Source organism: Quercus robur, chromosome 9, assembly GCF_932294415.1.
Source record: "Quercus robur chromosome 9, dhQueRobu3.1, whole genome shotgun sequence".
NCBI classification, from domain to species: Eukaryota; Viridiplantae; Streptophyta; class Magnoliopsida; order Fagales; family Fagaceae; genus Quercus; species Quercus robur.
Window position 1 is genome coordinate 40,875,686 of NC_065542.1, and position 24,476 is coordinate 40,900,161.

General features: G+C 37.4%; 1 protein-coding gene and 1 long non-coding RNA gene across 2 annotated transcripts; both read right to left on the bottom strand.

Moving 5' to 3' along the window:
- Nucleotides 1-475: 475 nt before the first annotated feature.
- On the bottom strand, nucleotides 476-12,787 carry LOC126698373 (uncharacterized). The gene is made up of 8 exons (XM_050395542.1): nucleotides 12,473-12,787; nucleotides 10,981-11,286; nucleotides 10,475-10,674; nucleotides 9,991-10,341; nucleotides 9,637-9,837; nucleotides 9,459-9,529; nucleotides 2,042-2,181; nucleotides 476-1,106 (listed from the first exon to the last, which is right to left on the bottom strand). The coding sequence occupies exons 1-8, from the start codon at nucleotides 12,510-12,512 to the stop codon at nucleotides 760-762; spliced, it is 1,656 nt and encodes a 551-aa protein (XP_050251499.1). The 5' UTR covers nucleotides 12,513-12,787; the 3' UTR covers nucleotides 476-759.
- Nucleotides 4,885-9,452, bottom strand: LOC126698375 (uncharacterized). Its single transcript, XR_007646439.1, has 2 exons — nucleotides 5,520-9,452; nucleotides 4,885-5,426 (listed from the first exon to the last, which is right to left on the bottom strand). It is a non-coding gene; the product is annotated as an uncharacterized LOC126698375 (long non-coding RNA).
- Nucleotides 12,788-24,476: the final 11,689 nt, after the last annotated feature.

Sequence of the window (24,476 nt, forward strand, 5' to 3'; positions counted from 1 at the left end):
TATTTACTATTACTTCCTGTAAGTGTTTATTTTAAGCCTATTTACTTTAAGCTTATTCACTTCCGCACCTATATATCCAAACTTTCATTAAACTAATTTAGAAATAGTCTTTCCTCTCCAAACACCCCAAACAGAATCCCAGAGGAAAGAGTTATTACAACCGACATAACTATCAACAAAATTAATTGACTTGGCTAAAGCATGAGCTATACTCCATTTGCCTCAATTTTAACCCAATCTACTAGATTCTCTACCAAGATGTATAGGCACTCGTGGGTAGGGTTCGAATAATTTAGACATAGTACTTGAAGAAATTTGTATATGTGCCATTGCAAATTTTATTCAACAATACTAGCTAAGGTCTCCATCCAGAATGATTTGAAATTATTGACTACTCTGAAGTTGCCATTCTGAGAAAAACTACGACTAAAAAACAAAACTGCATATTAATAAGGGAGATTCTGATACCAAAAGATAAACAAATGATGAAGCTTAATCACTAAAGATTGACATTATTTCCCCCTAAAAATCTGTCAAATTACAGAAAACCATAATAACATTTATTAATACATTACAGAAGACTACCGGAGTAAAAAATAAAAAATAACACAACAAACAAGCTCTTTGGACAAAATTTTCATACAAACATAGAGGCAAAGATTTCACGAGACTGCATCTTGGATCCAACCCCGTGTATTTGGAGAACGTAGTATGATATGTTTGTATAACACTACTCATCATAAAACATTAAGCTTTCATTCATCTGAAAATGGCTTCGTCCTTGGGTCCTGGGAAGCCTTTGAGTACATCTCTTAAAGCATATAAATGGCTATCACACTTGTGGTTTGAAATTAAGTTGTTTGAGAGCACTATCCTCTGGAAATGTTCCCCTGGATGCCTTTTCAAAAGTGTGAAATACTCCCCGCCTCTGCCAGCCTCAGTGTCCGGATTCCTCTTTAGATAGAAAAGAGTTCCTGGTACAAATAACTCCTGAGGCACTGCAGAGACAGCTCCTTCCTTTTCAATGACAACAGCATTCTCTTTTGCTGTGTTGGAGGTAATAGGTAATACAGTGGCAGTAGTTGACTCCTTTGTAAATGAACTTTCTGTTCAAATACCAAAACAACACTTTGGTGAATGGGAGATTGCAAATGTGGCAAATTAATAAGTATGGCATGATAAGCTTAACTATATAGATTAATGTTAATCCAAGGATTGCTACAACTAAAGTAAACACTACATTTTTGTTATCATGAGAAGCAGATAGCTTCTTTGAAAAGAGAATTCCATAACTTTACTTCTACAATCAAATGGCAGTCCAAACAACAGTTCACTTCATTCTCTTACCCGGCTTCTGTAACAACCTTCCTATGGAAAGAGAACTGTTCACTACATTTTTGTTATCATGAGAAGCATATAGCTTCTTTGAAAAGAGAATTCCATAACTTTACTTCTACAATCAAAATGCACTCCAAACAACAGTTCACTTCATTCTCTTACCTGGCTTCTGTAACAACCTTCGTATGAACAACCCTCAGGCAGTTAGAAAGAATCAAAAAAGGGGGAGGGGGTGGGGTAGATATGTTTGGCAGACAGACGTACACACAATGAAAGGAAAATGAGAGATAAGAGAAGTTTTGGGGGTAGGTTGGGGAGGAACCAGCACCAATTCTAAAAGTTCCCAGAAAAGGATGATAAAATCCAACATCGGATTAAATGGACTTACTGATTCAGGATCCATCTTAACATTTAAGGCACAGGTAACTGATGAAAGAACCATAAAGATAAAACACCTGTGAATTATGAATAATCACTACGTCATCATATGGAAACCCCAAGGGGTAGTACAATCAGCTGGGGACCATGCTTCATAAAGGTCACAAGTTTAAATCTTCCCTTTCCCTTCCCCTTCCCCTTCCCCTTCCCCTTGGGGCCAAAACTAATTAAAAAAAATTCAGATGGCAAAATCCAAAGCTATAGTTGTCAGAGGTTTAACACAATAACATCTGCAAACATTCAGGGCAGTGCGGGTAGATCTTACCAGAGGAAGTGTCATTGTTCCTGAATTTTGTATAATCAGCAAGCTTTCGAGCTACATCTTGCACTGAAGACACAACTTGCTTTGCATTTGTAACCAGACCTATTACATTTTTCCAGTCTTCCTTCTCAATCACACTCATCCTGACAAAAATGCAAGAATTAAGTTCCATAAGTTTTTTAATAAGAGAGAAGAAAAATAGTCCATTACCAAAAAAAACTTCCATGTGCATGGAAAAGTGATGTCTGAAACAAGAGAAGCTACCTTCAATATACAGAAGAAACCAGCTTCTATATGCTACAAAATATAACTAGCCCTTCACATGTTTGGTGATCTATATTTGAAGGGAGGAAAAAGATCCTTGATGTAAATAACTGTTTACAGTGTTTACCAACCACTGCCCCAGAATAATATTAGATACCTTAAAAATGAAATTGACAGACTCATAAACTGTAATGACACTTTCTCTATAATGCATATAAAATGAAAGCCTTATACTTTTTATTGACTCATTCTTTTTGTGCCATATCAGCTTTTGAAAACTCACAATTTTCCACGTCAGCATTTTTTTCTTCTTCTATAATGATAATTTAATAGTTAAAATGGGGGAAGGGGAATTTGAACCTTGGACATCTCCATTGTAAACACTAGGAGGTGCTAGTTTAGCTACAAGGCTCTTGGTAGTTTTCCAAGACAACATCATAATATTAATTTTCTTAATTTTGATTTTATTGTGCTAAATTGTTATATGTAAGTTGAAACCAAATATAACTTGTCTCTATTGAACTAAACTAAAGAAACCCGAGACTAAACAAATTATGATTTAATTTGGTTTGATCTTCTTTTAACAGATTTATTATTGGGAAGCCATTGAGTTTGTTAGGGAATTGGTTCATGGGAGTCAGTTCCTCTCTTCAGTCGCCATTATCTTCTCCTATGCCTCTTCCAAATTATCAATTCAAGACCAAGCATTGATGTTGAGGTGAAGCTTTTATGGTTTGCTGCCACGATTAAATATATCTTCAAGGGGAAGACCAAGCCAGCTTATTAAGACCATCACAGAGCATGAAGATTTGCTGCTGAATATCCTTCACAAGAACGCATTCCTATCATCAAACAAATTTCTCTATTCATTTAATACTTTAATATCAAGGTATAATACAGATTTTTCTAGAGCAATTTTCATCTCAAAATATGATATATGTATATCATATATTTTGATATATATACTCAAATGGATTTGCCTATTAAGTGCTAAGATTTTTCTTTTGTTTCAACTATTAAGTTATATTAACGTCATAATTTCTTTCTATTAATTTTAATTTGGTCAAAATGCAAAAACACCTCCTGGGGTTTGGATCAATTGCAAAATGACCCCTGGGGTTTCAATTCTTCCTTATAACTTCTTGAGGTTTTAATATCTTAGAAATTGATCCCTATGTATTATATAATATATATATATATATATATCATTTTTAAATAAAATTGAATGAAATTAATATAAAATTTTACTAAAATTATTATAAAAAATAATTAATATATATAAGTAATGTAAAAATTTTTATTAAGAAAAAAGAAAAGCCAACCAAGTACACTAGTAGTGTACTATAGCGGCACAAATCAAGATCCCAAATTAAAACGATCAAAAAGATCGAGGAGAGATAAACAAGAACAAGATGGCACAACTAAACTCCAATGAAGGAGAGTAAGGAAAAAGAAAGACTTAGGCTGTGTTTGTTTTGGCTTCAAACTGATTCCGGAAATGATTTTCCGGAAAAGTGGGTGTTTGGTTGTTACTTCAAATTGGGTCAAACTGAAAAGCATTTCTGGGTTGACCGTAAAATATAGCCAAAACGGTGGAAAATGATTTCCGTTTTCATTTTCACTTCAAATGATTTATGGCCTTGGAAAATAGAAGAGAGAGAGAGAGAAAGAGCAAGAAGATCGCCTTGTCGGAGCAAGAATACAACCAGATCGCATCGGAGCAAGACGATCGCACCGCTCCGATCGTTCAAACCCACCCTCGTCGAACCCAGTCACCGATCATCGAGATCGTCTCGCCATTTCCGGACTCAGATTCGCAAAGAGAGAGAGAGAGAGAGAGAGAAAGAAGAGAAATTGCGAACCCAGAAACCGACTTCGACGAACCCAGAAAATCCAAGACCGAGCTCGTTCGTCGAGCAATGCCCAAACCCATTCGTCAAACCTAGAAAACCCATTCGATCGCACCATCTCAGACCCTTATCGCGCCGATTGCACCACCGGCGAGATCGTCGCACCCCAGCACCGATCCACCCAAAACCAATCGTTCTCGTCGCACCCCAAAACCAATCGTTCTCATGCTATTTTTGTTGGGTATTGAGAATTTGGGTTTTGTCCTCGACCTAGCTTCGACGTCCTCGACCCAGATTCGTCATCCCCATTCATCAAACCCAGTCGCCTCTCTCTCTCTCTCTCTCTCTCTCTCTCTCTTTCTCTCTCAATTTGACCGGATTTGATGAATTTTTTTTGTTGGGATTTGTTTCTTTTGTGTTTATTTACTGAGAAATGATATTAATATTTGTTTGGAAGCTAAGAAAATGTGAGAAACATGATAAAAATGGGTTTTCTAAAGCATTTTCAAGAATACAACCAAACACCAGAAAATATTTTCCAAAATATTTTTTGGAATGCAACCAAACACTTGAAAATATTTTCCTTTCCCGAAAATAACATTTCCGAAAAATATTTATTTTTCGGAAAATATTTTACGGGAACCAAACACAGCCTTAATGTCAAGAGTAAACCTTTCATAATCCTCAAAGCATTTAGCATTTCGCTCTCACAATAAACACCAGAACAAACAATGCGACACAAACCTCCATAAATCAATATTTCGATGTCTACCGAACTTGCTTTGCCAAGAAGCTAACAGCTCACTAACTTTATACAGCATAGCCCAATGGATACCAAACAAACAAAAAACCATAGACCACAACTCATATGCTATAGAACAATGAAAATAATTAATAAAAACAAAGACAAAAACTCTCTTTTTCTCTTTGTCTCCCTCTCTTACACTTTCTCTCTTTGCCACAACTCGGACCTCCATGGCCTAGTTCCAGGCTTCGTCTTCTCCGTCAATTGCCACTGCTTACCACCATCTCCGTTGATTTTATTTTCCTCAATTTTCCCAACAGCCAAATAGAGTCTAACAATTTCCCCTGGCATAATCAGCAAAAGCTACAATTCACTAACAGATACAATCCATTCCCTCAGTTTCAACTTGCGCAAGCCCTAAAATTCCACAAAAAATGACTTCAAATCCAAAACTCCGACGGGTTTTGGGTCTTCAGTTCCAAAGCTTAGAAAGCTCAGCAGAGCTTATACTGCTCTTTAGCATGGTAATCTGCAATCACAGATGACCCATCGAAGATTTTAAAAAACGTGTGTTCTTACAAAGGAGTCTTTTGTTCGGATTCGCAAGAGATGGTTGCATCACCTGTTACAGTGGTTGCAGGGAAAGACGTCAATCATGCAAATCTTCGTTCAAGGCACTCTTGTCAAGGAACTATCTTTACTCACTGATATGTCACTACTCCATCTCAACAGCAACAGGTTTTCAGGCACAGTTCTTGACACTTTCAAAGATCTCTCATCACCCAATTGACGGAGATGGTGGTGAGCAGCGGCAATCAAACAATTGATGAGCATGAGACTCAGCCAGGAAGGTCCAAGTTGTAAGGGAGAGAGAGAGAGAGAGAGAGAGAGAGAGAAAGATTTCATATCTGTTTTTATTAATTTTTATTTTTAAAATTATTTAATTGTTTTTAAAAATAGTTTAATTGGATTTTATATTATTTTCATTAAATTTTAGTTAAAATGATTTTTTTGGTAATACATAGGGATCACTTTCACAGATTTATAATCCTCAGAGAGTTATAAGGAGGAATTGAAACCCTAGGGGTCAGTTGACCCAAATCCCAAGAGGTGTTTTTGCATTTTGGCCTTTTATTGTCAATATACCCATTACTATTGATTGGATAGTGAAATTGTTTCCTGTTTCATTATTAGTTATTATTTACACAATATGAAGAATAGATAACCTTAGAATTGTAGCTGATCAATTTGATTGTTTATGTCAATTTACCACATGCTGCCAATATATAAATGTTATAAGCAAGAATAATTGAAAACAACGAAGATATGTTTAGAAAATATGGATTTTCAAAGGATTTGAATTATTTCTCCAAAATCTAGGTGATGAATTGAATTATAGAATCCTAATAACTTACCAAAATGCTCAACTACTATTAAAGGCTGTTAAAGACACAAATGGGAAGGCTGGGAGTATAAAAAATAAAAACATTATGCAAATAGTATGGATGGTTCTCAGATTGCATAGGGTTCTGCAAGTATTGTTGTAAGATTAGATTGCATAGGGTTTTGCAAGTATTGTTGCAAGCAAGAATCTTAAAAGTCTAGGGAACTATTTGCTTCTACTATTATTTAACTATATAGCGATGGCTAATGTTGCCCAATTGACCAATCAATATATGTGTTGACACCAATAGGATTCATATTAGAGAAAAGAAATCCATTGAACTTTGTTATTAAGGCTGTGTTTGGTTCGATTTAAATTGAATTCCGATTGTAAAATGAATGCAAGAGAAAATGAATTCCCGTAAGGAAATTAAAATCCGGGCGTTTGGGCGTGCAATGGAAAATGTTTTGGAAAACGATTTCCAATGTTTGGTAACATTTTGAAAATGCTATTTTCCTACAAATTTTTCACATTTTCTCAGCTTCCAAACAAATTTTATATTAGAAAATCCACCACCACCCACAAAAAATCCACCACTATCCACACAAAACCCATCACCACACAACACAAAAACCACCAAAACACCACCACCCACACCACCACAACAACCAAAAAAAAAAAAATCAGAGATCAAAGAAAGAAAGATTGAGAGGTTGAGGGAAAGAGAGATAGATCGGGAAAGAGAGATCGGTCTTCAGTGGTGGCGACGATCTTTAGTGGTGGCGATGAGATCAGTCTTGGGTGGTGACGACGGTGCATGGCCTACGGTCGGTTGTCAAGATCAGAGCTCAACCTATCTCGTCAGTGCATGGCTGGCGATTGGAGAGGTGGGTCTTGGGTGTTTGTGGATCGATGATAGCTGGCGATCGGTGATGAGGGAGAGGCACGGCCCAGACGGCGGTGCCGTCGATCTCAAGTTCAGGAGACCGGCCTCTCTCTCTTTGACGGTGGGCAGCTTTGTCTCACTCTCTCTCTCTGTGTGACAGTGACCGGCCTCTCTCTCTCTCTCTCTCTCTCTTGGTTTGATGCTTTTTTTGTTTTCCTGGAAATGGTTTGACGGTAAAATAGATCTATAATCTATTTTACACTTCAGCCAGCCACATTTTACCGTCAACGGAAATGATTTTCCGTTTGACCAAATTTTTCATGTGCAACCAAACACACGGCAGGGTGTAAAATGATTTCTTGAAATGCTTTTCAGGCGAAACAAACGCACTCTAAGCATTTAAAAAAATAAAATTTAATACACACACATACATGTGTGTGTATATATATATATAAGTTTATTTACAATAAATGTTTATTGGTATATACATTTTTTACTTTTGTTTTGAGTTAAATAAATTTTCAGGATTTTTGGAGAGATCTAAAAAATATAATGCCACTACAGATTCATCGAAAAGTGCAACAATAACATAAATTGGTGATGACGGTAGAAAATGAGTGATCTTTCAAACTGTTAGGAAAACAATTAGGGTTAGTGTTCCTTGAAGATTCAAGTGAGTTCTTGGTCTAGAAATGTTTGGATTTAGGGTTTTGGGAACCAAAGGGGTTTGAATATCACCTAAGAATGGGTTTGTTTTGGGAGTTCGATGTAAATTCTAGATGGTTTTGAAGCTTAGAGGTTTGATGTTGAAGACATTCAGGTTTCAGGTACGGCCCTTGGTTAAGGTGATTTCAATGATTGATGAGAGTTCTTGAAGTGAAATGAGATAGGGCTTAAGGGAAATGAGACTAGGGTTCAAATTGTGACTAGGGATTTGGTTGGTGATGGATCCAATTGATGGGTTGCATACAAATGGAGATTAATTGAATGACTTGTGACTACTTCAAAAGAAACACCACCTAAAAATGATGAGACTTCTTCAAGGGAGTCTCTACCTCCAAAAAAAGATTAGAGAGAAACAAAACTTATAAAACAAAATGGTTATTCTTAAAAAAAAAATGGTTATTCTTTATTGATTTCCCAATTGATGGTTTCATGAATCTATTTACATCTCATGCCCTATTCTAATTTCTAATTGGCCACACATGGTTCACTTCTACTGGCTCCTAGTTAAGCATGTGCTCCAAAAAATTTACAAGTGATTAATGTGTTACATGTGCATGAGCCCTGTTTGACCCTATCTACTTGTAACTAACTAACCCTACAAGTGCCAAGGTTGTAATCTGCTCCAACCAAGCTCAAGACTGACCAACCAAGGTTGTTCCATGCGCATGACAATGAGGAGGAGCTGCCACAGAAGTTTAGAAGCCATTGGACCAAGGAGGACCGATTGGCACTCTAATGTGGGATGGGACTGCTGATTGGACCATTTTGAGTGTCGGCAATCCCCTAAAACTAGGGTTTTTGTTTTTTTTTTCAGCTTCTAATGTGTTCCTAATAAAAACTAGTGATACAACATCAACAACTGCTACATACAATTCAAAATTGAATTATGATCAGTTGATGTTTATGCAATTTGATTATTCAACAAACTTCAAATATATGATCAAACTTGAAGTTACGGAACATTAATGCAAAATGCATGATCCTCAGATCATTACAAGAGTCAATTCAATTTGATGAAAGTCGATAAGGCAATAGACAAGGGACAACTCATTCAAGAATAAATTTTTTTTTAAAAAAATGACCTGAAAATCTAGGGTTTGTCAAAGGGTAAACTATGAAATAAAGTTTTAGGCCAATTTAAGCCCCTTTAAGAAAAAATTGATAAAGTTGCCTTCATGGTAACAGATGACACAGAAACTGCAAGATAGGCATGGCCAAAATGGGTTTCATTCCATTTAAAAGAAAGAAGTTCTATTATGTGATAATTTTGTTCCAGATTTCCAACAAGCATCAATCTGAAAATGCAAGTTCAAAAACCTGAATAATTGATATTGTGAAAGTTTGTAATTCCTTAAGGCTTGAGAGAAAAATACTTGTGCATTGAATGAACTAGCAAGCATGAAATAATTCCTTGATATCAATGGCTGAATTTGATTTATAATTCCTTTTGGCATCTAGAATGCCCTTATCCTTAAAAACACTTCCTTAACTCATGTGTGTATTTGAACTTAGCATACCATAAAAGAACAGTAGTATTAGCTTTGAATAGGTTAGGTTTTGATTACCAATCAGTTTGAAGGATTTCGTTCCTCAGCCTTGTTAGAGAAGCTGCACTTAACCTAGGTACAATATCATCCTGAATAGAAGGAAAAATGAGAAGCAATAAGAGGACATAAGCATGATCATTTAAACGATGGAAACAACAAACACATAACTGAGAGACCATCAATTACATCCACCTACCTGCATGACAACAGTTGTAACAAAATCAGAACAGTTTTCTGCAAGTTCTCTGGAAACACAAGGTGGAGTTGCATATCCAACAGCAGAAACAATATCAGGGCTAAATCCGAGTTCCATGTATGACTTTCTGCGAAGCATTATTGCTAATAAAGAAGCTGTGGCACCTCCGAGAGAATGACCCACAAGCCTTAACCTATATCCCTGTTAATGAGTTAGGCTCACTACGATGGTACCCAAAAAAATAAGAAGGAAAGAGGGTTTGGGGGGGGGGGGGGGGGGGGTGTGGGTGGGGAATGTGGGGAGGATTGAAAGAAAACAACATCTGTAAACAGATCAAAGTTAAATTTTCAACACCTCATATTTCTCCAAGCAGTTCCTAATGGTTCCCATCTCATGAAAGAGAAACCAACGAGCAGCTTCAGCAGTGCCAAAGTGAGTGGAATAACCTTCAAATGTCATTTCTCCATCACTTGAAGAAACAATATCAGTGATAAGGTCATAGACAGTCTGAGTTCCACGAATTCCAAGAATCACTAGTTTCCTACGATTATCAATCCCAATATAATATCCAGGCCTCATCACACTGGAACTTTTTACAAACTTCAAAACATTGCTTTCTCGAAGCATGCTGTTCCTTGCAAGCATAGCAGGACTATCCTTATAAGAACCTTTCGCTAACTCTAGGTGGTAGATGAGATCATGCACCTAAATTATGAAATCACTACCTAATAAGAACTTTGGATTACTGAAACAAAATACATAAACAGAAGGTAAGAAAAATAATATTTGTTGAGTGTGCATATCATATATTTCATCAATAACAAGGACATTGAATTACTATTGAATCTGATGATATCTGAACACCCTTAACATCTTCAAATGGTTTTGTAGCTACTTGACGGAGATAAATAAGATACAAGCCAATGGTAAGGTCACTCAAGCTCCAATCCTCAATCCCAATCTTACTCCGTTGAATGCTTGCAATGATTTCTGAAACAGATCGACTACTGGGTAAGGATTTGTTTCCGATTCCATCTCCTGCAAATTTTGAATTTTATATCAGCCAACATGATGACATGGATATTGAAAGGTTACCACTCAACCTCTGTTTCTTTGGAAGACCAAAAACAAAAATTAAAGATAATGTGGTTCAGTTTTAAGAATGTTTTAAGTCAATTGAGTCATCTGTTCTTAGATGCTTGTTCCAAAGTTCCAATGTCAGACAAATTGACACAAACAAAAAGACTCTATCATAGTGCCATGATTGATTCATACAGTAAGCCAAGTGTAGCACCTTCCCTACAAGTTATCCCATTAGATGACCATGAACTAGAATAAACAGACCTGTTGGCAGAGCCCACCTACACAATTGCAGGGCTGGTTCAAGGGCTTTTGTGAGCCAAGCAAGTTCTAACTTCCACTTTCCATCAGTGAAATCTTCCTCATCAGAACTGTATTTGCTGAGCCTAGAATCATCTTCCATCTTCTCAACTTTAGACCTCAAAGAAACTTGAGATGCATCCGTAGCTTCTTTTAGTAAATCTGCTTCTGCTTTATCTGCTTTTGACCGTTGCCACTGAAACCGATTAAGAATACCATACACATAACTCTGACAAGTTCCCTGTCCCTTCAGCAATTTTTTGGTATAATCTGTCAAAAGAACCAACCACGCAATATTGATAAACAAAAATTTCTCATTCAGACAAACAAGAAAAAATCTAAAATTCAAGAAAATGTTTTCCCAATTTAGAATTACACCTTAAAACATGACTATTGAGTAGAAAACAAAATGACTTTGCATTTCGGGTAACATTTTATGTTTTCCCAAATTTACAGTTCCACTTTAAAACATGACTAATGAGCGGGGAATAAAATTACTTTGCGTTTCTGTTAGCATTATCACCCCGTATTGTTTTCCAATACCTCACTTGTTACAAAGTAGCCTTGGTTGCCTACAACTAACATTCTAATAGGAAGCACAGACACTTTATTTGGAGTGTCATACCGGTGTCATATTCATGTTGCAACGGTATCCTATCTGCCGTGTCATGTTATGAATTTTCAAAAATTTTTCATGTCACAATATCGCACCCATACCCGTGCATTCTAAATTCTATCTGATAGGAAAAAGCATCTCCAAGTGCACCCTTTACATTGTAAGAGTGTTCTAGAGTGAGTAACAGAGCTATTAGTTAAGCCTTCAACCTTCTTAAATCCTCGACTCTCCCTCGGCTCAAAAAGTTATCCCATTGACTATTATATCTTCTTCTTTTTTTTTTTTTTTTTTCTCATTATCTAAACACATTTCCAAGGATCCTCCAGAGATCAAACTGGACCCAATTCGCACAAAAAAATCATGTACTCCTTATTTTCTTAACAATCAATGGTAAAAAAAAAAAAAAAGTTAACCAGTTCATAACATATACAGCATAGCTAGCACCGACTATACCATGAACCATTGTTTATATACTACTAGTTCTCAATCACCACATTGAACATGATTAATTATACATACAACAAAAAAAATATATATATATCGAACCAGTCCAGTAAAAATTATTAATAACCTATGACTGAATTCAGCTATAGTATAGTTTTTTTTGTGAGATAAAATTATTCTTAATTAGCTGCTATTACGTTGACAATGATGCAGAACAAAAAATAAAATCAAAATCAAAAGCAGAACAAACAACCACAACGAGAAATCATGAAACATCATATAGAAACTTGGAAATTTAGTTATCACAAATAAATATATAGTTAATTGAAAGTTGAAACACAAAGAAATTGAAGAGTGGGATTTTGAATTTATAAACTATAGGATATTAGGACTTACGATTGTTATGGAAGATACGCTTCAGGTATTGGTTTGCCATTTTTAGAGAGAGAGAGAGAGTGTGTGTGTGTGGGGTTATGTGTATAGAATGGGGCTGGGATATATGGCAGTGGTTGTTGTTAATGTTGTGAGAGAGAGAATCGATGACGTGGAGTGAAGGGTGGCACGTGGTGTTTGGCGAGTCATCCGTACAGAGTAGAGGACCGCAGACCGCCTTCGCTTGGCGGCTGAATGAAGAAAGGTGTCGTAGTCGTAGAGTCTACACTAGAGAAGAGAGTGACACCACAAACAATTGGGAATTCGTTGATAGATTGATTGGATTCAACTTTCTTTTTTATGAGGGTTATTCATGTCATTTTACATAGAGGGTCTTTATTTTTTTTTTTCTTTGGGAGAAGAAGCCATAGAAAGTGGGAGATTCTGGCATTTTACCCTTAATTATAAAAAAAATTTGGCAATATGCTCTTGTTTGCAAACTATATAGGAGCGTGCCCCTGTTTCGATACTCGATTATCCTAAAATCGAGTTCAATTAAATACTCGATTTGTAGAAAATCGAGTTATACCCTATGAAACTTAAAAAAATATTTAAAAAAAAAAAATTTCCATGGGACTTGAGTTTCAGGAAATCGAGTTCCATGCAAAAAAAAAATTATAAGTGTAATTGCCCCATATTCAAGGAGTTCTATAGTGGCGTTTTTAAGCTCTATAGTGACGTTTTAAAGCCTTATAGCGGCATTTTCTTGCAAATTTTTTTATAAGTGTAATTGCTCATATTCAGGGTGCCCTATAGTGGCGTTTTTAAGCCCTATAGTGGCGTTTTTAAGCCCTATAGTGACGTTTTAAGGCCTTATAGCGGCGTTTTCCTGCAAAAATTTTTATGAGTGTAATCTTCCTATTCTGGGTGCCTATGTGGCATTTTTAGGCCCTATAGTGACGTTTTAGTGCCTTATAGCGGCGTTTTCCTGCAATTTTTTTTTAAAAGTACCCATACCAGGTTCAAGGGGCTCTATAGTGGCGTTTTTAAACCCTATAATGACGTTTTAAAGCACTATAGCGGCGTTTTTGAACTCGACTTCCCTAAAATCGAGTTCCTTGCTTTTTTTTCTTTTTTTTTTTAGTTTTATTTGACATAACTCGATTTTCTACGAATCGAGTATTTCATGAAATTTGATTTTAAGGTAATCGAGTATCGAAACAGGGGCATATCCCTATATAGTTTCGAAATAGGGACATATTGCTAAATTTTTTAAAAATTAAGGGCAAAAGGCTAGAATCTCCCTAGAAAGTGGTAGTATTATTCATTAATCAAACATAAATCATAGTTGTATACATCAAAAATATCCCGAGGAACATCATCTTCCATCTAGACAAGAAAATGGCTACATATAGCCCATCTAACTAACCTTCAAGCTACACAATTCCCTTGTCCTTCTAACATGGTAAAAAGAAACATCTCTGGAAGAACAGCTAAGAAGCTTAGATGGCGTTTGGTACGGGGGAATCAACATTATCCCTAACATCTAGATTATTTGGAATGTGATATCTTGCAATTTGAATGTTTTGGAATATAATTATTTCAATGTTTGGTTTATTCATAGCAATTTTAAAGGAATTATTTATTTTTCTCGTACTATCCTTAGATTTATAAACCTAATATCAATTTTTTTAATCTTCCTCTAAATAAATAATAATAAACAAAATATAAACTATAAATTAGGACAAATTTATTAAAATAATAGTCTAACATTTCAAAATGACATGTATAATACAAAAAATAACTATTTAAATTCTTCTTCTTTATGGAAATCACAACATCATGTTTTGTTAATAAAAATAAATATTTTATTTTATTTTAGCAAATAACCAATCCCAAATAGGAGATATAAATATTTTATTTTATCATTTATATTGTTGTGGTGGGAAGAGATAAAAATAAAGGAATAGATATTGATAATTTGTTTTATGTTTTATTTCCAATTTTTTTTTTTTATATGTATGTTTTATCTCCATCGGTTAAATGATAAGTGAAAAATGGTAAAATTGTCAATTTATAACAAATGTAATTTTTTAAGTTTAGGAATCTAGATACCCACTTGTTTCAAAGGGAATCCACATTTCTAAAAGAAGGGGGTTATGTGGGAATCCAGATACCCCTGACATTTGATTCCCTTGTGTAATTTGCAACCAAACATATGAATCTTTCAATATTCCTAAGAATCTTAAAACATTACTTCGTACCAAATGCCACCTTAATGTCCTGTAGCAAATGAACATAGTCAGACAAGTTCATATTGTCGCCTTTGATAGCATTAATAATGATTTCAGAATCACCTTCCATCACCAAATTCTCAAAGCGCAACTCTTGAGCAAAAAGGAGAGCTCGACATGCCGCTAACACTTCTACTATCTCTATTGAAGCTGGTAATGGAATTTGTTCTGATAAAGCAAGCATAACTATCCTTGATTATTTTGAATTATTATGCCGAGACCAATAATGTTTTCTCTAGAGAAAAAGGCACCATCAAAATTTACCTTGACTAACCTAGGTGGAGGAGGGCACCAATGTACAGACCAAGCTATTCGAGGAATCCTGCTGTGAGTGGGGGTGGAGTTGCTGAAATTCCTGAAGTGAATCATAGGCCATGAAGCTAACTTGAGTCAACGGGTAGGAATCTTCATCAACTCTCATTTTATTCCTTCACAACCATATCATCTAAACTGTCATAGCAAATAAATCAAAACATGATAGATCATGTTGGGCACAGTGGATAACGTCCAGGAAGGCAGTGCAGCCTGAAGTAGCCTATAAGTTTGCGAAATTAGCTTGCCACGCAACTAATAACTCAAGGTGGGACCATAGGGCATGAAGGCCATCCTCGGGGCTGAGTTTGTAGTGGGGACAGAGAGCATCATCCAGAAGTTTCCTCTTTAACGGATTTGTTTTAGTTGGTAGAGAATCATTCTCTACATGCCAGAGAAGATTTCTAACACGGTTTGGCACCTTAAGCTTCTAAATTCTACTCCAAACACCCTTCATCACTTCTGCAGTAGCCACACCAGCTACGTCTTTGTCGTCCTCCTCCAAAAGAAGTTTGTATCCAGATTTAACTGAATAAATTCCATCCATTGTCTTCGGCCAAAAAATAGAATTTGCATTCACAAAAAAACTCAATGGTATAGCTTTGATGATGGCCGCTTCAAAAGGCAAAAAATTTCTATCAATTTCTTTGGCTCTCTAACCACGCAGGTTGTGGTCAATGAAGGTAGAAACCGTAGCAGAATGAGGAATATCCCCAACAGGGGAGAGTACTCTTCCTGACTAAGATTCTGGTAGCCAGTTGTGCTGGAAAATTCGAACACATGATCCATCCCCAATCCTCTATCTCAAACCTTTCCTAATGATGTCTCTTCCTTTGAGCATATTCTTCCACGCAAAGGACCCTCTATTCTCTTTAGCATCAAAATTTTTCTTTGAAGAATCTATAAAAAAGAGAGTCTTGATTACTCAATAACTGCCAAAATTGTTTCCCCAACATTGCATCATTAAATTTCTGTAAGTCCCTGAAACCCATCCCCCCTTCATTCTTAGGCCAACACAATTTACTCCATTTAATCTAGTGAATTTTCCTCTCACCTCTTTGGCTCTACCAAAATTTACGTATCATAGTCTCTAGTTCATGGCAAAGTGTTTGGGTTAACTTGAAATAGCTCATCGAATAAGTCGGAATAGCTTGCACTGCCGCTTTTAGAAGCACCTCCCTACCTGCTTGAGAAAGAAGCTTCTCTCTCCATCCCCGAAGTTTTGACAAAACTCTTTCCTTTATGTACATAAAGCTAGCCTTTTTCCTGCGACCTACAAAAGAAGGAAGGTCCAAATAATTTTCATATTGTTTGATCTCCGGCACTCCCAATATTTGAATAATATCCTCTTGAACCTCCATCGGAGTAGCTTTGCTGGAAAAAAAATTGTTGTTTTGTCTCTATTTAGTTGTTGCCCCGAAGCTTCCTTATAGGTTTTAAGTAAACCTTGAATAATGTAATGACACTCTTGGACAAATGCTTTGCAAAACAATAGGCTATCATCTACAAAAAAAATAAATGGGTTAGTCTAGGACCACTGTTGCAAATGGAGATGCCTCTAATATGGCCCGAAGTAGAAGCTTGGTTGATCAAATCATGAAGTCCCTCGGTACAAATGAGGAAAAGATAGGGGGAAAGAGGGTCGCCTTGTTTAATACCTCAGCTGGGATGAATAATATCAGAAGGTTCACCATTTATAAGAACAGAGTAAGAGACAGTAGTCATACACTCCATCATCAATGCAAACCATTTGTCATGAAACCCCATTTTTTTCAACAAAATCTCCATAAAAGACCATTTCACTCTATCATATACCTTACTCATATCAAGTTTAAGGGCCATAAAACCTGATTTCCCAAACTGTTGGTGTTTCATATAACGTAGAGTTTTGAAGGCCATCAAAATATTATCTATGATAACCCTCCCTTCTTTTAGATAATTACAACTCAAGAACAAACTTTAATTGAAAAAGGTTTTGAAAAAAATTTGGAGAATAAACTTTCTGCCTTAGAACTAACTAAAGAGAGGTTTTTAATTTGTAAAAAACATGCAAAGGTGTTGTGTCGGTGTTTTAGAAAAGCGAATTAGGGTTTTAGAGAAAATGGAGGCAAAAAAATAACTTTCTCTAGCTAGGGTTTTGATTGGAGATATAAGATGAGTATTTATAAGTTAAAATTAGAGTTTTTAGGGCTTTTTAATGGTCTTTGGACATCCCTAAGGGTCTAGGGGCTGGCCCACATCAAAGAGTGATGTTTTAAGCCCTTAAAAATGAAGTTCAAGAACCTAGAAAATCGACATGTGTACGCAGGTCTTGACCCTGCATACACATGCTCCTAAAAACCCTAATCTGCCAACTCTGATGGCCCAAATTCTAATGACCATAACTCACTCAATATAGATCCAAATTATGCAAAAATGATGTTCAAATTAAAGCCAAAGATGCCTGCTTTCCAATGAAATAAACTTCACTCAAAATTTTTATGGTCAAAATAGTAAGTAAAGGTTATTTTTCAATATCAATTTCAAAGCAATTTAAGTACTTTTGAGTTGTGATTACTTCCAAACTATTGTGAACTCTTTAATTACTCTTGGTTGACACATGTAAAACTCATCATTGGAGCCAAGGACCAAAATTTATTAACGGGTACAAAATGTGGTATCTACATTAATTGACTCCACTTAGACAATTTTTCTCCACATTGCCTAATTTTTTTTTTAGAAACTATAGGCATAGAAATATCCCGCAAAGAACTTCCCCATGCTGCCATTACAGTTTCTCTACGACCTTGGTCTTTCATCCACATTTGTTTGAACTGGAAAGGCTTATTTCTACAAGCTATAATACTTTCGGGCTTAATGATGATTGGATTGTGATTCAAGGAGTTCACGCGAAGGTTCTGCACTTGAGTTGCTAGATTGAGAGAAATCCAAGAATTGGTTGCCAAGGCTCGGTCCAGCCTTTCCAATACCATTCCCCCACCTTGCTTTCCTCTTCAAGTAAATTTATGGTCTGCGTATCCCAAATCGACAAATCCACACTCATCCACAATGTCTTTAAAAGCTTTCATCTCCAGTTCACCCCTAGGCACACCCCCAAGCTTCTCATGGTCCTGTAAGATTTCATTAAAATCCCCAGCACAAACCCACAAGATGTCAAACTTGCCATTTAGTTGCCTTATCAATTCCCATGTCTCATGCTTCCTACTTGCCTCTGAGATACCATAAATACTTGTAAACCACCATGAATCCTCCTTGCCCGTATTTATAATTGCATCAATATAAATTAGGAGAAGAGGAGTCCATATCTATCTCCACATAATTTTTCCAAAGTAGAGCTAAACCCCTTACTCTAGTAATTCTATTAACTGCCCATTTCTCATCAAAATGTAAATCATCACACAATTGCTTTAGCCTAACTTCATCTACCCATGTTTCGACTAAGAACACAACAGAGATATCTTGTGCTCGCACCAACTTTGCATGCTCTTGAACTGTACTTTGGTTCCCAAGCCCACGCACATTCCAAAATAACCAACTCATGATGACACCAACCAACATTGTTGGGTCATAATTCTCAGAGTTAGTCTGAGTCTTTGTATAACATCGTTTAAAAAGAGGAGTCTCATTAATAGGGGGAGAGTTGTTATGTTTACCTAGTGTAGCACCAATTGGGTCTTCGCTCCTAAGGCCAATAGGCGATCTATCCTGAGCCATTTAGCGGGCATCTCCCTTTGTTGGCCCGGCCTTACATTGTAACATCCTGAAGTGGGCCTGTTTTTAAGGGCCTAGGATTGCCAGCAGTTGATTTACTAGGATTTACGTCACCTATAGCAGTAGATGTAGTAGAATCCTAAGTAACGCTGACAGTTTTTGATGATATATCAAACTTCTTGATTTCTTGATCAATCTCATTAATTCTCTCCTCAAAATCCTCTAGATTGATATATATATATATATATATTTTTTTTTTTTTTTACCCCAAGAAATAGTGTCAATATTAGCTGGCAACACAGATTCAGTGGGATTTGGAGATAAATTAGCATTAATTGTTATCGGGATATACTCACCTTCCTTACCTTCAGGAAAACGTCTCGTCGGATGTCGTGCTAGGGTATGGTCCACCATGACCAGCTTAACCACCATTGAGCTAGTCATATCTGTAGCTTTCTTCCTAAAATCTTAGTAGAAACCCGAAACATGGATTGCATTCTTACTAGAGGGATAAACTGCTTGAGCTCGAATACTCGAATCATATTTTTTTCTTCTTTAAATGTAAAGTGCCATCACTATCAATCCAAACCTCATAATCTTTATCATCATGATCCAAGCAACCACACCAATAGCAAAGATTGGGTAGTTGCTTGTATTTAAAAGAAACCCAGGTTTTGGCTCCGCTTTCCAAGGTGACAACTCTAACCCGACAAAGAGGACATGCCACAATTTTTCCGGTCAGCTTTGGCTAACAACATGAGGTCATCGACAAAAAATACGTGCGAGAAAGTTGGACCCCCTTGTGAAGCGTTAATTTGATTCCAAAGATTCTCCCGACATTTACCCTCAATCAAATCCCTGAGGACTTCCATACATAAGATGAATAGGTAAGGCGATAGAGGGTCACCTTGACGTAGCCCTCTTGAAGGTTGAAAAGCATCCAGTGCCCCCCCCCCCCCCAATTAAAAAGAATAGAGATAGAGATGGTGGTGACGTAGCTTGTGATTAGAGAACTCAATTAATCAAGGAAGTTTCAAAGTTTCAAAGTATCTCTAATGAAACTCCACTCAAGGTGATCATAAGCCTTCTCCAATTCGAGTTTTATTGCCATAACACCTATTCTGCCCTTTTTCTTTGACATTGTGTGGATTAGCTCTTGGACTGTAATTGCATTATCCAAGCCCTTCCTTCTTGGGACAAACGCTACTTGGAGCGGAGAAATTAACTCAGACAAAAAGGGGTAGATCCGGTTAACAATAATCTTGGTCACTATCTTGTAGATCGTATTACAGAAGCTAATTGGTCGGTAGTTGGACAAAGACTCAGGGCTTCTGCAATTAGGAATGAGGGTAATGAGGGTTTGGTTCATATAATCTGAAATTATCCTTGAAGAGAAAACCCTTTTAACCTCTTATCTCACAAAGTCGCCAACAATCAGCCAAAATCGCTGGAAAAACCCTGCATGGAGACCATCCGAGCCTGGACCTTTAAATGGTTTTAGCACCCAAAGACCCTCAAAGATCTCCCTATTTGTGATCGGAGCGTTCAAAATGATATTAGCTTCTGTATTAAGGCGAGTATTCCGAATAGGGGGGTCCCATACAGCCCAGAAAAAAGCTGACCTGACCCGAGGTGAAAAGGTCCAACAAAACTTGCTTGATAAAATAATCTCTATTTCCCCATTCAGCCAATTGCCCATTCTATCCTTCATACAGATAATTCTATTCCGCTTTCGGTGCACAAGAGTTGAAGTATGATAGAAAGAAGTATTTCTATCTCCCTCCACCAACCAAAGAATCTGAGCCTTTATAGCCCAAAATTCCTCCTTGATTTTTGCAACCTTAGCATATTCAAATCTCAGCTTCCTTTCCAAATCAACCAGGAAAGCATTGGGTCTTAGAGACATACTTTCTTGAATCCCTTTAAGTCTGGCTAGGATCCTTTTCTTCCTATAAAATAAGTTGCCAAAATGATTTTTGTTCCAGCTTTGTGCATTGGAAGAGAAAATTGACAAAGCCTAATGTAGAGAGGGAGTATTATTCCATGCTTCCCTTACCACCCTCGGAAAACTTGGATCCGAAAGCCACATAGGTTGGAAGCAAAAGGGCTTGGGGAATTGAAGACCCCTATCTTTCTCAAAACATAATTTAGTAGGGTAGTGATCCGAGTGAGTTTTTTCTAGTTAAAGAACGTTTGCTTCAGAAAATAGGGAATTCCATTCAGCGTTCACAAAGACTCTGTCTATTCTCTCTTGAACCAATTGCGAGAGCGAGTGATGGTTGGACCAGGTAAAGCGTGGCCTCGAATAGCCAATGTCGATCATTCTACAATTGTTCAAGCAATTCTGGAAGCAAAGAGCTCTACTTATGTTGATCAAACATCCACCAAACTTATCTTCCCCCATAAGCACTTCATTAAAATCTCCTACTATTACTCAGGGCATGGAATGAAGGTTAGCCATAGACTTAAGATTTTCCCAAAGCAGCTGTCTCTCAGCATACCTCGGGCTAGCATAAATGGCTGAGAGAAGCCAGGGAGGCTTTGTTGTGGATGTGATAATCACATGAACTTCTTGCTCAGTGGAAGCTAGCTCAGCAATTTCAACTTGGTTAGAGTCCCAAAGAACCCTTAATCCTCCAAACAGGCCAATAGAGTTTGTAAAAATTGCCCCATCAAGATTTATTCTATCCGAGATCCTCTTAGCTCTCTCACCACTAACTTTGGTCTCACCAATGACCATAATAGTAGGGGAGTGCATTTGAATCAAATTATTAACAACATCACAAAAAGTGGGGTTTAGGGCCTCTCGGCAATTCCAAATTAGCATATTCATAATTAAAATACAAAGGGAGGAACAATTAGAATAACTAACAAGGGGGTAAAGGGACATCACCTCCTTGGTCGACTTGCATACCTGCCTTCGCTAAATCCACTGCATCATTTAAGCTAGACCCATTACTCTCCATTAATTGTACTTGATCCTCCAGGGAACATTCCTCTCCTTCCTCAATTGGCTTTCCCATATTCTTATCTCGGAGGGAATGATCAATTCTCTTGAGTAACCCTTTGGGAATTTTAAGAGTTTCGATCTCCATACTACAGCTGGAATTGCCTTCATTGGAGGAGTGGCCATTGGAATTTTCTGACAGGGGCCGCTGCAGTTGTGTTTGACGGAATTGGGGTTGCTTCTCATAATTCTTGTCACCGTTCTTGTCCCTGGAGGAAACGCTTCTCATCTCTATCTCTCTCACGGAGTCCCTAACTTCTTGGTCACCATCAATGGGTTGCTAGACTCGTTAGCGAAGGTTTCTTCAAATAAGACCCTCCAGCTTTAAAACCTTTAAAGATCAACTTTGGGTTCGAATCATCCGAAGTTTTCATCGCAAAACTATGGATAGGTTTGACCTTAAACGGCTTAGAATTAGTTAATCTCCACTTAAAGGAAGGGTTTTGGTGTGTAATTATCTGTTCGGACTGACCTTTCTGAGTTGATAAGGTTTTTTGACTCTTTCTTGTGGTTTTACTCTTAGGGGCACAGCCACTTGTTTTGGCCTGATCAGTATTATGGCTTGAGATCTTCTACGAACGCGATACGTCATGCCCTTTGATAGCTATAGAAGATTCGAGATCTTTTACTGAATCTAGGCCTACTGTAGGGAATCCCATTGATGGGCTTAATACGCTGATGGGCCCAGCCGTGCTATGGTCAACATAACCAGATTGGGCTGGAGTTTCAAAGTCTTTTCCCCCCTTTTTCCAAATTTCCTTTTACGTGCAACAATAACCCAAGGTCCAAAAGGAGTTTCGTCAATTCCAACTTTCTCATTTGTCTTTTCCTGTGCCCTTTAATTCTCCGTTTTGGCATCTTTCTCATACTTGTCATCTTTTTGTGTTTGCACTGGTTGTTGTATTTTGTAAGGACAACCTTCAGCTTTATGCCCCACCCTTCCACAGGCAAATCAAAGAGATTGAATGCCTTCGTGTTGAACCATTTGCCTAATCCCACCAACTCTGATAGTCTTTACTATAGTTTCATCAAGATTTACTTGGATATAGAGTCGCGCAAACCGCCCCCTAGCCTCCATCACTGTATGAGTGTCCACTTTAAGGACTGGACCAATGGCTCTACCGATATCCCAGAGGATTGACTCTTCATAATATTCTATGGGTAGTTCCGGTAAGCGAATCCAAACGGCGACTGCGGATAGATTTGCCAACGACGGTATGAAGTTAGGTTCCCATTGTCTGATGGAAAGGTAATGTCCATTCATAAACTATGGGCCATTCTTCAAAACTCTCGAGTGATCCTCCATTTGTGAAAACTTGATGAGGAAAAAGTCATGGCCGAGTCCAACACAGTCCATCTTCCCCATAGGCTTCCAAAGGCTGGTTAGACGTGAGACCAGATAATGATAACCTATAGTTTATTCAAAAACCTTAACAATAAAGGCATTGTTCCAGGCAACTCGGATTCTTGTTTTCCTTGCACTAGATAATCTTACCACCACCTCCCCAGGAGGCAAGTCTTCTTCTTCATGGTCTAATTCCACTTCAAACTCCATGCTATTTTCAAAAGCAAAAGCTAGCTCATATGCACCAGGGATAAGCCCTAGAAGCTTTGTTTTATATGAACCTCCAACCCCCCTAGAGTCTAGAGAGAGTGGTTCAGATGAGCTTTTGTTTCGGATATTCTCCTTAACTTTCTTCGTACTCCTTTGCAATTCCTCGTCTTCTTCCCTAGACCTGACGGCAGACTCGCTTGTTATTCTCTCTTAGCTACACAACTCTCTATGACTGTGTCTATTTTTGTAAGTGGGGCAGGTTGAACACACACATAAATTACTCTACAGATTACATATTTCTAAAGAGTTTAAGCTAATTTAAGCATTGGAGGCTCCTTAGCAGGCCCCTAAACTCGTGTCATTATTTGTTTAGTGCTTACTTCGGTACAGGATCTCCAGGTCATCCATAGTACCGACGAGGAACATACTGTCGAACTCCAGGTCATCCATTATACTGAAGAGGTACATACTAACGAGCTCCAGGTCATCCATTGTACTGACAAGATGAAATTCTGCTTCATCACATACCATTATAGTTATGACAGACCAGCCAATCCGAAAAGCAATGAGCAAACTAGATGCTGCAGGTCGTATGGTCTAGTGGGCAGTTGAACTAAGCCAGTTTGATATTGAGTATAGGCTAAGAACAGCAATCAAAGTGCAAGCTTTAGCAAATTTCATAGCGAAATTCACTCTTCTAGACCCTGATCAAGAAGTAGATAGTTGGACAACTTGCTCAGATGGCTCATCAGTAACTTATAATGAGGTCCCTAGAGAATGACGTCCTTAAATACGGGGTTCAACTCCAATTTCCAGCAATGAACAATGAGGCGGAGTATGAAGCAGTACTTGCTAGCTTAAGGGTTGCCAGAGCCTTCTAAGCTGATTGTTGGGCAAATAACCAATGAAGATGAAGCCAAGGAGGAAAGGATGAAAAAATACCTACAGCTGACAAGCCATCTCATTGACGAGTTTGATAACGTTAAACTCGAGCTAATTCCAAGGGAAGAAAACTTAGTTGTTGACGAGGTAGCTAGACTTGCCTCAATCAAAGATGCTTAAGCAACAGTAGGTTTGTTCATGGAGGTTTAGACGACCCCCAGTATTGACGGACTGCAGATCCTTGCGATTCAGAAACCAAGCAACTGG

Coding starts and splice junctions, on each gene's coding strand:
- LOC126698373 (XM_050395542.1), bottom strand. CDS start 12,512: ATGGCAAACCAATACCTGAAGCGTATCTTCCATAACAATC. Junction 9,530..9,636: donor TTACAACTGTTGTCATGCAG/GTAGGTGGATGT, acceptor CCTTCTATTCAG/GATGATATTGTACCTAGGTT. Junction 2,182..9,458: donor GAAATCCTTCAAACTGATTG/GTAATCAAAACC, acceptor CATTTTTGTCAG/GATGAGTGTGATTGAGAAGG.